The 17049-nt window shown below is 37.3% G+C and overlaps 1 protein-coding gene across 1 annotated transcript in view; it reads left to right on the top strand.

The window, feature by feature from the left end:
• The window catches only part of LOC308500126 (cytochrome P450 3A12-like), a 35157-nt gene extending 18427 nt beyond the window's left edge, over positions 1 to 16730 (top strand). Inside the window, exons 8-13 of the mRNA XM_081054331.1 lie at positions 3888 to 4015; positions 5049 to 5115; positions 7465 to 7625; positions 9640 to 9866; positions 13423 to 13585; positions 15725 to 16730. Coding sequence (XP_080910457.1) covers positions 3888 to 4015; positions 5049 to 5115; positions 7465 to 7625; positions 9640 to 9866; positions 13423 to 13585; positions 15725 to 15820 — 842 coding nt within the window. The 3' untranslated portion in view covers positions 15821 to 16730. The remainder of the gene's footprint in view (positions 1 to 3887; positions 4016 to 5048; positions 5116 to 7464; positions 7626 to 9639; positions 9867 to 13422; positions 13586 to 15724) is intronic.
• Positions 16731 to 17049: the final 319 nt, after the last annotated feature.

Below are 17049 nucleotides of genomic sequence, written 5' to 3'. Positions count from 1 at the left end.
TCACATTGTGTGCTCACCACCCAGAGTCAGTTCTTCTATCACCATATATTTGACCCTGTTTACCCTTATCTACCACTCCTCTCCCCCCTTACCCTCTGGTAACCTCTTAACTATTGTCTATGTCTATAAGTTTTTGTTTCTTTATTTGTTTGTCTTGTTCCTTTGTTGCTTTCAGTTTTATATCCCACATATCAGTGAAAGCACATAGTTCTCGACTTTTTCTGTCTGATTTATTTTGCTTAGCATAATAATCTCAAGATTCATCCATGTTATTGCAAATAGCACTATTTGATATTTTCTTATGGCAGAATGGCATTTCATTGTGTGTGTATAACACATCTTCCTTATCCAATCATCTATCGAAGGGCACTTTGGTTGTTTCCAAGTCTTGCCACCATAAATAAGGCTGCAATGAACATTGATGCACATGTATCTTTACAGATAAATGTTTTCAGATTTTTTTGGGTAGATACCCAGGAGATGGATTGCTGGGTCATATGGTAATTCTATTCTTAATTTTTTGAGGAACATCCACACTGCCTTCCATAGCAGCTGCACCAGTCTGCATTCCTACCAACAGTGTATGAGGGTTCCTTTTTCTCCACAGCCTCTCCAGCACTTGCTATTATTTGTCTTGTTGATGATAGCCATTCTGACTGGGGTGAGGTGATATCTCATTGTGGTTTTTATTTGCATTTCTTTGATGATTAGTGATGTTGAGCATTTTTTCATATGTGTATTGGCCATTTGTATGTCCGCTTTGGAGAAATCTCTATTCAGGTCCTTTGCCCATTTTTTAATTGGATCTTTTTTTTGGGGGGGGGAGTTGTATGAGGTCCTTATATATTTTGGATATTAACCCCTTATCAGATGTATCATTGATAAATATCTTCTCCCATTCTTTTGCTGTGCAAAAATGTTTTAGTTTCATGTAATCTCATTTATTTTTCCTTTTGTTTCCCTTGCCTGAGGAGATATATCAGAAAAAAATATTACTAATAGCAACGTCAGAGAATTTACTGCCTATGTTTTCTTCTAGGAGTTTTATGGTTTTGGATCTTACATTTAAGTCTGTAATCCAGTTTGAATTTATTCTTGTATATGGTGTAATATATAGTCTAGTTTCATTCTTTTGCATGTATCTGCCCTGTTTTCCCACCATCATTTATTTAATAGATTGTCTTTACCCATTGTATAGTCTTCTTCCTTTGTCATGACCATATAGGTGTTGGTTTATTTCTGGGCTCTGTTCTGTTTCAATGATTTTTCTGTTTATTTTTATGCCAGTACCATTGATGTTTTGATAACTATAGCCTTGTAATATAGTTTCATATCATGTAGCATGATACATCCAGATTTGTTCTTCTATCTCAAGATTGCCATGGCTATTTGGGGTCTTTTATGGTTTCATATAAATTTTAGGATTATTTATTCTAGTTCTGTTTAAAATGCCATTGGTATTTTGATGATTTCATTGAATCTGTAGATTGCTTTGAGTTGTATTGACATTTTAATGATGCTAATTCTTCCTATCCATGAGCACAATGTATGTTTCCATTTACTTGTATCTTCTTCAATTTCTTTCTTCAGTTTCCTATAATATTCTGAGTACAAGTCTGTTGCTTCCTTAGTTAAATTTATTTCTAGGTATTTTATTATTTTTTGACACAATTGTAAATTGGATTATTTTCTTAATTTCTCTTTTTAATAGTTCATTATTGGTGTATAAAATGCAACCAATTTATGAGTATTAATTTTGTATCCTGCTACTTTACTGAATTCATTTATCAATTCTAATAGTTTTATGGTGAACTATTTAGGGTTCTCTATATGTAGTATCATGTCATCTTCAAATAATGACAGTTTTACTTATTTTTTTTTTTCCAATTTGGATGCCTTTTATATTTTTTCTTGTCTGATTCATTTGGCCAGGACTTCCAATGCTATGTTGAATAGAAGTGGTGAAAGTGCATATCCTTGTCTTGTGCTGATCTGAAGGAAAATGCTTTTGGTTTCTGCCTATTGAGTATAATGTTAGCTTTGTGTTTGTCATATATGGCCTCTATTATGTTGAGGTATGTTCCCTCTGTTCCCAGGTTGCGGAGAGTTTTTTTTTTTTAATCATAAATGGATGCTGGATTTTTTTCAAATGTTTTTTTCTGCATCTATTGATATAGTCATATGGTTTTTATCCCTCATTTTGTTTATGTGGTGTATCATATTAATTGATTTGCAGATATTGAACCAACTTTGCATCCTAAGAATAAATCCCACTTGATTATGGTGTATGATCTTTTATAATGCATTGTTGAATTTGGTTTGCTAATATTTTGTTGACGATTTTTGCATCTATGTTCATCAGGGATATTGGCCTATAATTGTCTATTTTGTAATGCCTTTGTCTGGTTTTGGAAGCAGGATAATAGTAGCCTCATAAAATGAGTTTGGGAGCCTTCCCTCCTGTTGAATTTTTTGGACAATTTTGAAAAGAATAAGCATTCGTTCTTCTTTTAATGTTTGTTAAAATTTACCTGTGAAGCCATCTAGTCCAGGACTTTTTTTTTTGTTGGGAGTTTTTTTTTTTTTTTACTAGGAGGATTTTGTTAATAGTAAACAGGCAGTTCAGATTTTCTGTTTCTTCTTGATTCAATCTTGAAAGATTGCATACTTCTAGAAATTTATCTATTTCCTCCAAATAGTCCTACTTGTTGGCATATAATTTCTCATAGTATTTTCTTATAATCTTTTGTATTTCTGTGATGTCAGTTGTCACTTCTCCTCTTTCAATTCTGATTTTATTTATTTCAGTCCTGTCTCTTTTTTTCTTGATGTGTCTGGTTAAAGGTTTATCAATTTTGTTTATCTTTTCAAGAACCAGCTCTTGGTTTCATTGATCATTTGTATTATTATTTTAGACTATATTTCATTTATTTCTGGTCTGATCTTTATTATTTCCTTTTGTCTTCTCACTTGGGGCTTTGTTAGCTATTCTTTTTCTAGTTCCTTTAAGTGCAAGGTTAGATTGTGTTGTTGTTTTTGTTTTACACTTTTTAAATTAGTTTCAGGTGCATAAAGCAATGTAATAGTTAGACATTTATCATTTATATCCCTCGCACAGTGACAATCCCCTACCCCCATCACTACCTTTCTGACATTGCTCACAACCATTACATTTCCACTGTCTCTATTCCTAATTCTGTACTCCACTTCTTGTAACTATATATATATATATACATATATATAAAATTGTAGTTGACATTCATTATTGTTCAGCTTCAGAAGGTTAGATTGTTTATGTGAAAATTTTTTTGTTTGTTTCTTGAGGTAAGCTTGTATTGCTATGAATTTCCCTCTTAGGACTGCTTTCACTGTGTCCCATAGATTTTGGGTCATTGTGTTTTCATTTGCATTTGTCTCAAGGTATCTTTTGATTTCTTCCTTGATCTCGTTGTTGACCCATTCTATTTAGTACCATGTTATTTAGTCTCCATGTGTTTGTGTGTTTTTCAGTTTTTGTCTTGTAAGTGATTTCTAGTTTCATACCACTGTGATCAGAGAATATGCTTGATATGACTTCAGTCTTCTTAAATTTATTGAGACTGGTTTTGTGGCCTATCGTGTAGTCTACCTTGGATAATGTTCTGTATGCCCTTGGTTGTAGACTCTTGTGTTTCATTACTTTGAATATTTCCTTCCACTTCCTTCTGGCCTGCAAAGTTTCTGTTGAGAAATCAGCTGATAGTCTTATGAGAGCTCCCTTGTGAGTAACTAGTTGTCTTTCTCTTGTGGAGAAGGCTGGTGTCTTTTACTCTTCTGATAGGTAGACAAAATTATAATTGCTCCAGGTGCATTTTGTATTTTCACTGTGGTTTCCTTTTTTCCTATAGCATTCTTTCCATGGCTTACCCCAGTTTTTGAAGCATTAAATATCTCTCTGTTTCCAAGAAGTGTTACTGAGTTTTTCAAAAAATCTGTAAAAATGATGAAAGAAAATCGTCTCCAAGATAAACAAAAGGTAAAACCTGGTGATGGTTACATGAGTGTGTTCACTTTTGATAATTTATTGCACTGTATCCATATGATTTGTGCCCTTTTCTTTTTTTAAAAGGTAGGTAGAGACTCTAGGGTTAGCACAGGAATGTTATAACATTTCATGGAGAATGAAGAAAGTAGAGGTTTGGGAAGGAAATAAGAAAATGAGTCAGAAAGATAATATTTATAATACATAATAGGCTCAACAATTAGTATGTCACTGCATGAATGTTATTGAGATAAAAAAAATACTATTATACTACCCTTCAATAAATTGTCAAAAAAGAATTATTGTTTAAAAATTATTTCTCTGGTATTATAATTTCTCCAGATATTATGTAGGCAAAGAATCACATCAACTCTAAACCTCTTATTTTACACATTCTGCAATGGAAATTCCAATGAATTTCCACCTGATGGAACATAATTTATGTTAAATTTGAGCCTGCCAGAGACTGGAGAGGGCAATAGTCGTCTCTTGGCATTGAAACTTTGCCTTAATGGGCCTGGAGGCCAGCACAGGAATGTCTGCAGTTCAGGAGGACTGGGTTGGGTACCCCAGGATGTCACTGCAGGTTGTTCAGAGTTCTGGGAGGGTGGGGTGTTTGAAGCTACTCATGGGAAATATGCCGATCAGCTCAGCAAGTGTCAGGGTTGTAATCTATGTGGCCATTCATTAAGGGTTAAGGATGGAGAAAATAAATATGATTGAAGTCAGTGACTTTTTTATGAGCAAGCACTCATGATAGGAGAGAGAGGAGGCAACTCTTTTGTGAGGAAGCTGTGTTTAAAATCAGAGAATTTGAAGATCAAAGACAGTTAAGACCAAAAAGCAGTTGGACATGATGGCTGGATTTCCCTCAGGGAAACATCCTACTCTCCAAGATTTGTAGTAGTCAAATTTCTGGACTAAAACAGGCCATACTCTCAGGGAAGAGGTGAAGTACTGCATTCCTCATTTATTTCTGACTTCACAAGTGACTTTCTGTCATTGAAATTTCTCCTTCTGCTTCCAGCACCGAGTGGATTTTCTTCAGCTGATGATTAACTCCCAGAACGATGCAGAAATGGACAACCATAAAGGTACCCAAGACGAGCTTCAGAGGGCTAGTGATGGGGAAGCTCAGAGGTAGAGAGGGTTGGTTGTAAAAATGTGCAGGAAGGCTTTTACACAGATAAGAGTTTCTGTCAAATTGAAGAAAGGCACGTGTTCAGAGGTCGAAGGTAGGCCAGTGGCACATTCAAGAAGTATGCAGACATGACTTTGTTCAAAGCTTAAATGGCAACCATAAACAAGTATTTTATGCCCAGAAATCAGTCAGTGGTCTGTACATCAGAACCTCTGGGGAGCTGGTTTTCAATGCCCATTCTCTGGCCTCATCAGCCCCACTGAATCAGAGTCTCTGCCTGGAAGTTTGCTTTAAGGCTCCCTCACATCAGGAGGCACGTTGCCCCAGTGTGGGTGACCTTAACTTGGAACGCTTGGTTGAAATTGTGTTCACTAGTTTATCTACTGTAAACTTTTATTTTTCCTTTGTAACTAATAAGTAAGTTGTGTGGAAGCCTTTGAGACTAAGTAAATATTCTATTTTCTCTTCAAACTTTCCCCTACAGTTCAATCATCCATGAATGGTTTTTGAGTAAAATCATTATTACTGTGATAGTTGCGAAATGATTACTTCCTAATTCCATCATTTCTTTTACATTTATGAGTTGATATTCCATTGTAAGGGAGAGCTCTTCGTTTGTTTGTTTGTTTGTTTGTTTGTTTATATCAGTATGATCTCATATATTACCAATTACTGTCTTTCATCATTCTCTCTTTGTTGATGGTCAATTTTTTCAGCTTTGTCCACTGGAGCCCTTTCAAGTAGGCTTCGGTGTCCTTTTTTACTTTACTTTCTTTTGAATTTTTCAATAGACTTTATTTTTGAGAGCAGTTTAAAGTTCACAGCAAAATTGCAGGGAAGTGTCAGAGATTTCCCATGTACCCCCACTCCACCTATACTCAGCCTCCCTGACTATCAAAGTCCCTCATAGGTATGGATAATTTGTTATAATCAGAGAACTTACATTGACACATGATTATCACCCAAAGGCCATAGTTTACATTAGGGTTCACTCTTGGTGTTGTACATCCTATGGGTTGTACATTCTATGTATAATGACATATGGCCACCATTATAGTATACAGAGTATACTGTATTCTTTTCACCCATCATTTTTGCACACTTCTTTGCTTTTACATGTCAACCATTCCAGGTTTCTCTATATTTCCCCTGATCAGCTCTAGAATCAGCCATTTCACCAAGGAGCTCTATTTTAATTTAATGAGATAATGGTATTTAGTATCAAAATCTGGGATTTGGGAATCCTCATTACTACTAAGGTTTCTTTGTGTCTAAATCCTTTCAGTGGACAAAGCTAAGGACATCAAATATATTTCCATAGCTCTGATAAACATAAACATATTCTTTCTCTCAAAATAAGAAAAATCCATGTATTAATTTCCACGATATAAATACTCCCATTATGGTTAATTTCAAACTACCAAGGTTTGACACCATCTCACAAAATTTCTGAATATTTATAGTTGGTTATAGAGAGTAGGTATGAGATTACTCTAGTACACCAGTATAAATATATCTATATCTATACCTTTCTCTCTCTCTCTTTCTCTCCCTCTCTTTCTTTTTCTTTCTTTCTTTTTCTTTCTTTCTTTCTTTGTTTCTTTCTTTCTTTGTTTCTTTCTTTGTTTCTTTCTTTGTTTCTTTCTTTGTTTCTTTCTTTGTTTCTTTGTTTCTTTCTTTCTTTCTTTCTTTCTTTCTTTCTTTCTTTCTTTCTTTCTTTCTTTCTTTCTTTCTTTCTTTCTTTGTTTCTTTCTTTCTTTCTTTCTTTCTTTCTTTCTTTCTTTCTTTCTTTCTTTCTTTCTTTCTTTCTTTCTCTCTCTCTCTCTCTCTCTCTCTCTCTCTCTCTCTCTCTCTCTCTCCCTCCCTCCCTCCCTCCCTCCCCTTCCTCCCTCCCTCCCTCCCTCCCTCCCTCCTTCCTTTCTTGGGGAGAATGCTACCCCATATTACTTATAGCTAAATTACTTTTAGAGTTCTCTGAAGAACATACTGATCACACTGTGTGTGTTACACAAAAATGCTATCTCTGAAATTACACATCTGTGTTAGTGGTGAGAGTGGCATACCAGGAGCAGGTGGCCAAGGATAGTATAGACGTTGGGGAAAGCTAGATTAAGATAATTTTTGCATTTTTCTGGCTTTGTAAGATACACATCAGCAAGAAAACCACTCCCAGTTTGACTCTGAATTGCTTTTCCTATTTTTCCCCTAGAGCTTTGGGAGTTTCATTTAGATTTTCTGTGATCAAAATTGTGATAATATACATTGACCTTCTCTATGTAAAATGTCGTTCCTCTCTTTTTAGGTTTGTCTGATCTAGAGCTCGTGGCCCAATCTGTTATCTTTATTTTTGCTGGTTATGAGACCACTAGCACTACTCTTTCCTTCCTTACGTATTTTTTGGCCACTCACCCTGAAGTGCAGCAGAAACTGCAGGAGGAGATTGATACAACTTTCCCCAATAAGGTCAGTAGGTGATACCTGGAAAGGGAGGGAGAATGTGAAGGCTTAGCAAGAATGACTTTTAACCAGTTCCTAGAATTTTTGCAAAGGACATAAGCATCAATTCTTTCATCTGCACTATTTAGGAAGGATGTAAAGAAACAAAAGAAATCGAAAAGCTTAGGTAATGTATATATAAGGTCTTGAAAAAAGTGCTTGTCATAGTATATCAGTTATCTGTTACCATAATAATGCCAAGTAAAAATCAAGAAACCTCAGTGAATATTAACAATAAGCATTTATTGCTCAAGTCTCTGGATAGTTATCTATGTTGATACGGCTGGACGTGCTTTTGTGTGCCTCTTGGCTGATCTTGACTGCCTTTGATAAGCTGGCTTGGCTGATTCAGACCCACATGATCTCAATACTTCTCCCATACTCCAGAAAACTAGCCTGGGTGTGTTCTTCTTAATAATGGCAGAGGGCAGGAGAAAGAACACAATTATGTAGGGACCTTTCAGAATCTGCCGGCATCCGCAGAGTTAGATGGCAAAGGACATAGGAACAGGAAGGGGTGGAGAATTGGCACCAGTAGTGCTATGTAGCACCCTCGGCAAACTTTGCAGACTAGGAGAAACCTCGTATACAGGAAAAGAGCATAGAGTAGGAAATAGGAGGCATGAGTTTGACTGCAGACTGTGGTTTTGGACAAGTACAAAAACCTTTCTAAGTTATAGGTCCTTCGAATATAGGGAAAGATTTTAGGGCCTACCCAAATGAGAGATTTTCTGTCTTCTCTGGGAAAGCCCATCTTGGGATTCTTTTGATTGCAGTAAAATGGAAAGCTCATTAAAGCATTGTGACTACCTGAAACATTGTGTTCTGCCCTTTTTATAGTAGTAGTTGCAAAGAAATAACAACACTAAAGCTAACATTTGCTGTTTACTATATAGGTGTATTCTAAACGCCTTCCATTTATAAATGAATTTAATCTTCAAATATTCTGTATTAGTCAGGATAGGGTAGGCTATGTCTCAGTAACAGATTGGCCCTCAAATCTGAGTGGCTTTATGTAGCAAAAGTTTACTTCTTACTCACATTTGCATGGCTTGTTAATGGAGGATGGGAGTGGGACTCTCTGTTCCACATTGTTACCCAGAATATAGGCAAAAGAGACTCCACTTTTTGGTAGCTGCACTGTCTGGAACATGATGCATTCATGTGGGCTGGGGAATAAAAACCTAGAGCGTTTTTCTTTGGAGTTTCAAATGTTTTGACTTCCAACTGACATATATCACTTGGTAGAATCCAGCCAAACCCTCCTTTTGAAATATTTGGTTCAGAAATGAGCTAGTTTCTTCACAAATTATTTATAGAGTCTCTACATAATATAGTGTGCTTCACTAATTTTATATATATATATATATATATATATATATATATATATATATATATATATATGTATATATGGCTCTGCTTGCTAAATTTATACATATATACATATATATGTTTAAATTTACATATATACATATTTATACATTTATATGTTTTATACATATATATTTATACATATATATATTTATAAACTTAGCAAGCAGGGCTTTTTAACTAAAAACTGCTATGTTAAACAAGAATTTGGTCTTTTCCACATTCTCTTACTTTTGTACAGATGTGAAGCCTCTCCTTTGAAAGGAAACAGTGACTTTGTCTCATTTCACTTAAGAGTAAAGGTCATAGTTTATTGGTTACATTTGTTCACTCATGAAGGAAAATCGCTACATGGTCATGTGAGGGATTTCAGGTCCTGTTTAGGGAATTGTCCCAACAGTCTCCCATAGTCATAATTACTCTACCTACCTCAGTGGGCAATTGAGCAGGTCAAAGTACACGACAGATGTTAAAATGCCTATAAATCTAAGGTCCTTTACCAAAAAGAAGTTGTGCTTTGAAGCTCCTAACAGTTCAGGAGTATTGCATAGGCTGAGTTCAAAGTTGATCCCAAATCTTAATTGATCAAAATCTGTTTCTTTCTTCCCAGGCACCTCCCACCTATGACGCCCTGGTACAGATGGAGTATCTTGACATGGTATTGAATGAAACTCTCAGATTATTCCCAGTTGCTGGAAGAATTGAGAGGGTCTGTAAGAAGGATGTAGAAATCAAGGGGGTGCTCATTCCCAAAGGGACAGTGGTGATGGTGCCAAACTTTGTTCTTCAACGAGACTCAACATTCTGGCCAGAGCCTGAGGAATTCCGTCCTGAAAGGTACTGGGCTCCGTGGACAGAGAACCCACTCTGACCCAGGCTGGTTGAAGCATATTCTGATGTCTGTTAGTAAGATGAAAATGTGTGCTTGTACAATAATTGATTTTTACTTCTTTTTGTTTTAACAAGTTGGTTTATGTGTTATAAGAGTGATTATGTTTACTCACAAAGTTTAACAAATTCTAGACTAGAAAAGGAAAACTGTGTTTTTCTATAGTTCCACTACCCTAAATAGGCCTCATTAAGAATGTGATGTATATCATATTGACATTTTTCTATGCATATATTTTTTAAGTTAAAATGGTCATACATTTTATTTTGAACTTCTTACATTATTTAACAGTAAAGTACAAACACCATCCTATTATGCATATAATCATATATAGGTATATATGAACCATCATATACATATTTATGTGTGTGATTATATGCATAGGCCATAATTTATTTAAAAACTATCTGATTTTAGGAATATAAGCTTTTTTTTTTCTTTAAGTTTTTCTGTGCTGGAGTCTTTAGCACTCTGAGTTTACCACAGTGTTCACACATTCTATTTTTTTAAACACTGGCCATCGTTCTTGTAGCGTTATTATGAGAGTACAGGATGAGAACCTGACAGGTGTCCTCATCGCTGATGGTTTAAACCGCCTCATTGAGTATGGAGGGGAACACAGGGCCCTGGTACCACTGTGGCTACTGTCCTGTGGTAGCTCCCTCCTACTCTCAGCATTTGGTGACTCTTCCAAAGCGAAGTGATCTGTTTCTATACATCAAGACACTCCTTGGGAGGGCAGAGGGAGTCTTTAACAGGCTCTCCTGGGAATTCAGAGCCAAGGTCTGGCCTGTGGGCACAGCTTGAACTCTGGAAAGAGCTGATATTTCCCATTTATTGTATTGGTGAACAAAATTGAAATGAACTAATAGAGGCACTAGCTGGGATCCAGACTTTTATCAGCTCAACTGTAAGATCCCTAATGGCAGGGACCTTGTCTCGTTTGCCATCATGTCCTTAGCTCCAGCGTAGAGCCGACAGATGATACGTATTGAAAGAAGAAGCTATTGTTGACCAAGTGCTGTGTTTCCTGGACCAGGGCAACTCTGTGGTTCCTCCAAGCTCAGCAGTTTTCCTCACTGTAGTTTCATGAACATGAAACCAGAGATCCTTACTGTACTTCTCTTTTTTTATTAAATGTATTGGGCTAACTTTGGATAATAATACTACTAATACTAAATTTCAGGGGTGCATCTTTATAATGCACCGGTATACCCTATTGTGTGCTCTCTATCTGAAGGCTAGTCTCCTTCTGGCACTTTGTATTTCACCCTCTGTACCCTTCTTCCCCCCACCTCCCACTCTCCTTCTCTTCTGGTAACTGACATTCTGTTATTTGTATCTTTTTGTTTGTTTGTCTTGTTTGTTGCTTTTTGTTTTACATCCCACATATGAGTGATATGCTGTTGTTGTCCTTTTCTGTCTCAGTCTTTTCACTTAGCCAAATACACTCAAGATCTATCCATGTTGTCACAAATAGCAATATTTCATCTTTTTCATGGCTGAGTAGTATTTCATTGTGTGTGTGTGTGTGTGTGTGTGTGTGTGTGTGTGTGTCTCACATTTTCTTTATCCAATCATTTGTCAAAGGATACTTGGGTTGTTTCAATGTCTTTGATATTGTAAATAATGCTGTAATGAACATAGGGGTACACATATCTTTACAAATAAATGTTTACAAATTATTCAGGTAGATAGCCAGAAGAGGTATTGCTGGGTCATATGGTAGCTCTATTCTTATTTTTTGATGAACCTCCATGTTGTTTTCCATAGTGGCTGCACAAGTTTAAATTCAGACCAGCAGTGTATGAGGTTTCCCTTTTCTTCACATATTCTCCAGGGTTTGTTAGTTTTTGTCCCATTTTGTTGGTGTGTATTCCTTCTATTTATTTATGTATTTTTGCTTTTAATTTTTTCTTTTAATTAAAGTTTATTGAGGTGACAATCATTAGTAAAGGTTACATAGGTTTCAGGTGTACAATTCTGTAATACATCATCTGTATATCACATTGTGTGTTCACCACCTAGAGTCAGTTCTCCTTCCATCACCATATGTTTGATCCCGTTTACCCTCATCTACCACTCCCGTCCCCCCTTACCCTCTGGTAACCACTAAACTATTGTCTGTGTCTTTGAGTTTTTGTTTCTTTATTAGTTTGTCTCTTTCCTTTGTTGCTTTCAATTTTATATCCCACATATCAGTGAAATCACATGGTTTTTGACTTTTTCTGTCTGACTTATTTTGCTTAGCATAAGAATTTCAAAATCTATCCACGTTGTTGCAAATGGCACTATTTCATCTTTTCTCGTGGTAGATTTGTCCTATTGATAGTAGCCTTCTAACCAGAGTGAGGTTAGCTTTAATTTGCATTTCTCTTATAGCTGCTGATGTTGAGCATTTTTTATATATCAGTTGGCAATCTTGTAATTCTGTTTGATTCATTCAGTCATCAAACAGAGAGTAAGTGCTTACTATGTGTGAGGAAGCGAGCCAGGCAGTGAGAAATCCAAATGTTAAAATAATAGCTATATAGAAAATTTTTGATATACACAAGTATATGTGCATTTGGCATACACACGAGCATTTTCTGTAGGCATAAGGGATGTGTCTGTAGAATACTATGGAATACTTGAATACATCTATGTGTGCCATCACCTGCCTTAGAGCCATCAGCCCATGTCCACTGTCCCATCCACACACACCCTTCTCCTGATTCCCATATTATTTTAAGGCACATCGTCTGTAAATAGACAATGTTCTCCAAAATATGGAGACTGTTAAAAAACAGGTAACAACAATGCCATGATTACTTTCTCCAATATCAGATTTTTTCTTTAACAAAATCAAATATTGAGGAATCAAATTTAAATAAAACATAGATCTAACCATCAAGAAATTTATAGCCCAGTGGAACAGACAGACAAGGAAATCAGGGATTAGAGTACAGTAGCATCATATGCCCATGAAAATCATCTGATTTATGCTATTCTGTGGGAGAGAGAGCGACAGAAGCTGAGAGGCCAGGGGAGAGGGTGGGAAGGAAGAGAAGACAGGGAAGGAAAGGGAAAGGAAGGGAAAGAAAAAAATAACAATTAACTAATGGGAGGCATTATTCCTGCTTCCTTCCTCCGTGAGCATGACCAACATGAGTTTGAGTGGAGGCAGGAACCCACTTTTCCTTCAGTCTCATTTCTTCCTTGCAGCTCAGAGGGTGAACATCTCACACTAAATGTAATTTTAGTGTTTGAAGATAAATTTTCCTTTAAATAGCATTCATCTTGTGTCTTCAATGAGACTGAAATCTCCTATAGCCTAAGGAGAATGGAAAGGACCTGTAGCTTACAATTCTCAATGCAAAATAATCATAGCAGCATCTCAATGACTAGCCCACGGAAGTATCCTGTGTACTCCTGGTTGAGGAGTCTGAGCGAGAACCCCAAACATGTAAGGGTTGTGGTGTTTATGTTTCATTAATTTGTTTTCATCTACTGTTGTGGAACCAGGTTCAGTAAGGAGAACAAGGACAGCATAAATCCTTACATATACCTGCCCTTTGGAACTGGACCCCGAAACTGCATTGGCATGAGGTTCGCTCTCATGAACATGAAACTTGCTGTCGTCAGAGTCCTGCAGAATTTCTCCTTCAAGCCTTGCAAAGAAACACAGGTCAGACAGTTAACTTTCTGCATGCATAATGATGTATTGGGAGATATTTCTTACTGGGGGATATATATGCATGTATATTATGAATGTGCTCATTCACTGTTTGGTAATTTAGTCTACATGCCAGAGACTCTATTTGGGGTCATCTGTGACCTTTAAGATCCTGTTAGCTCTGGAGTGCTAAGTCTTGATTTTATATTAACCCAACTATAAAAGTCATCTGGAATCAACGCAATTAGCGTGACATGAAGCTGTGCAGTCCGTTGAGCAAAGTTTTAAATTTGTTTCAAGTCCACTGGAAGGGAGAGGAAGTGTTGTGTGCAGTCATGAAGTGCAAAGAGAATAACCACGTTGTGACTTTTGAACAATGCTCTTTCCTGCCAGAACTTACAGAAGCTCTTGCAGCAGTGGTTCTCAACTACTGGCTGTGCACTGAAATCAGTGGGGAGGTTAAAAACTTCCTGTTGCCTAGGTCACCTCAGATTCTAAAATCATCCATCTGTGTGACTGTAAGAGTGCCCCCGTTGATTCTCATGTGCAGCCAAGGTTGAGAATCACTGATTAAAGTCTTTCTGCCAGATGTGAAGGACTCCCACAGTGCAAGGCCATCCTGGCTACTTGACCCCACCTCCTGGGAGCCCCCTGCATTCAAGCTGGGCTCCTTTTATATCTGAATAAAACCTCTGTGATGCTCTCTCTCTCCTCCCCATTCTGTTCTCATCCTTCAAGTCCTAGTTCAAATCTCAAGCCCCTCCAGGAGCCATCCCCATCTAGTCCAGCACCCGTTCTCTCCTCTGCTCTGTTATCGCTTACTGCAGGCTGGTATCATTGGTTGTGTCACCTCCCCTAATACTTTGTCGTTAAATCATCCTGCCTCGTGCTCCTTTTCTTTGAACCTAAGAAAGGCACAAAACTCCTCATTTTGTGCCTTTCATAAATTCCTTGGCACTCATGCAGGAAATGATTAAGGAGTGATTTGCAGTTGATCAGAGCTCTTGGAGATAAATTTTAAGCATCTTAATTTGAAAAATTTAACAGATAACATTTATGATGTGCATTCTGTATGAGTGCTAGTGTTTATAGAGGAAATATATACGTGTGATTTTAAATTGTAAAATAGAAAGGTTTCACACTAATAGAAAGACCTGGAATCTCTCCTCTGAAGAACAGAGAACAGTTGCCACTGGTTCATATCAAGTAAGGCACAATAAGGCTTATTTCTAGGCCTCGTGCATTTAATATTCATCCACTCCCCCTTAAGGAGGCTTTCTCAGGGAAAAGGAGGAGGGTTGAGATGGTTCTCATCTTATTTGCGGCTTTGGGCAGCTGAGTAGCCGCCCTGTAAATGTGTACAAGCAGGGGACTGAGCTCTGAGAGAAAGTGGGCCTCTGGCACAACTGGGTGGGGCAGACACTCCTGCAAACTCCCAGTCATCCACGGCTGGTGCTTCTCAACCTCCATGACAGTTTGCCTCCATGACAATTTGAGATCAGAAGGTTATTGTGTTGGTGGCTCTCCCAACACTGAAGGAGTGACTGGGTGAGAATGGAGCTAAAAGTATTAGTCAAACACTATATAGGCTTTCAGAAGTTCTCCATTTACACTACCGCTGAGAACCAGGACATGTTACAATATAGGCATAATGCTTCACAAAGAACTCTTCCCATCATGAAACTGGAAGGGTTCCACTGGGAGAGGTGACTGGACTCCAGAAGTCAAGGATGGTCCTCACTATTAAAATGTGTAATACATACTTGCAATTTTCAATACACACAAAATTAATTCTATATGGCTTTTCAAAATACTTTGCCATAATGCCTAAGAATCTGGTTTAAATTAAAAACAATTCATCCTTTTTATTTAAAATTTAAACCAAACACAAACCAACATGATTTTGTCTCTGGCCTGGTATATAATAGGCATTGTGTAGATATTTTGTTGAATGAATGGATGGATGCATATTTTTACTATCCCGTCTTGACACAGCTTATTGAATAAGTATTAGGAATCAAGATATATGATGGTAAAAGTAGTTTTATATGTTTGTAAGTCATTATTGTTCTTAATGTTTCTTGTCTACTTTGCTTCTGTTGTTGACAATGCTTCATTAATCGATTCTCATATGCTGTTTAACCTTTCCAGATCCCTCTGGAAGTACAAGCTCAAGGACTTATTCAACCACAAAAACCAATTGTTCTAAAGGCTGAGTTGAGAGATGGGACTGTAAGTGGAGCCTGACTTTCCCTAAGGACTTACGCTTTGTTCATCAAGGAAGCTGTATCCCACAAAACCCAAGATCTCAATTTACTTTGTGAATAAAACCCAGAAATGAAGATGAGTTCTATCTACTGCACTTGATGGATAACCAGGGGGTCTGAACATTCATTTAGCTTTCTCCGTATCTACACAGAGTGTTCTACGCTGTGTAGTATAAAAGATGTGGCTAAATAAGTGCCAGATATGTAGACCCAGCTTATTTGGGGTTCTCATAGTACTATTACCATCCACGTCCACTTAGTACCATCTACTCTTCCTGAGCACTGATCAAGAATACAACTTTCTCAACAATTTTATCACAAACTTTAATAAAAACAAGAATTATTGTGATAACTGCAGTAGTGACATTTATATCCCATGTTTTATTTTGAATATTTTATACCGTATGTTATACAAGCAAGTCAAGCAACATCTCTCTACAATAGTATTATCTGCTGCCTTCATGCACAGTAGGAGAATCGAATCAGTGAGAGCCAGTGACTAAATGTTTTTGACCCTCACAATCGCTGGCTGGGTGGGGCCTTTTTCAGAACTCCAGTTTGATATGTTAATGTAGGTAAGAGTTAATCCCCTGTGACTTGGTTCATTATTTACAAAGCACATTCATAGTTTCATTCTACATTTATGGAGCACATATTTTTTTCATCCTCAGCTGAGGCACTTATTATTATATTTTGCTTTTGATTTAATGTTTCATCTCATCTCTCTTGACGTTTCTGGAAGGCAAGAAACGTGTTTTCTTTTATCTCTTTGTAAACCATCCTCATCTCCCAACTGTCTTAACACAATGAACCTGAAATAAAAGATGGTCGACTGGTCAATTGATTGGGCAGAAAAGCTGCACGCATTCATCAGTTTCAATTGGCATCAGAAGCTGCACAGGGTTCTTAATTTTTTTCTCTGTCCCTCCCCTCCCCTTTATGTCCTTTCCCTTTCCTTCTCCCCTATATCTTCCACCTGCCTCAACTCGCTTTGCCTCTCCTTCCACTCGCCTTACCTGTCCTTCCTGGATAATTCAGTCCTAGGCAAATCGCTGGGGACAGCATTGTGGGTAAACATAACTGGTAGTGGGGAGACGGGTAGAGAAGGGTGTCACAGTGACTCCAAGTCAGAGACCAAGAAGGGTGGGAGGGTGTCCCCATGGGGGAGCAGACTGACATGTGCCTGGGAACCCATGTAGAGCGTGTCAT

Source organism: Rhinolophus hipposideros (assembly GCF_964194185.1).
Source record: "Rhinolophus hipposideros genome assembly, chromosome: 7".
In the NCBI taxonomy this organism is placed as follows: Eukaryota; Metazoa; Chordata; class Mammalia; order Chiroptera; family Rhinolophidae; genus Rhinolophus; species Rhinolophus hipposideros.
Note: the sequence above shows the minus strand (reverse complement) of the source record. Positions and strands in the feature narration are given on the sequence as shown.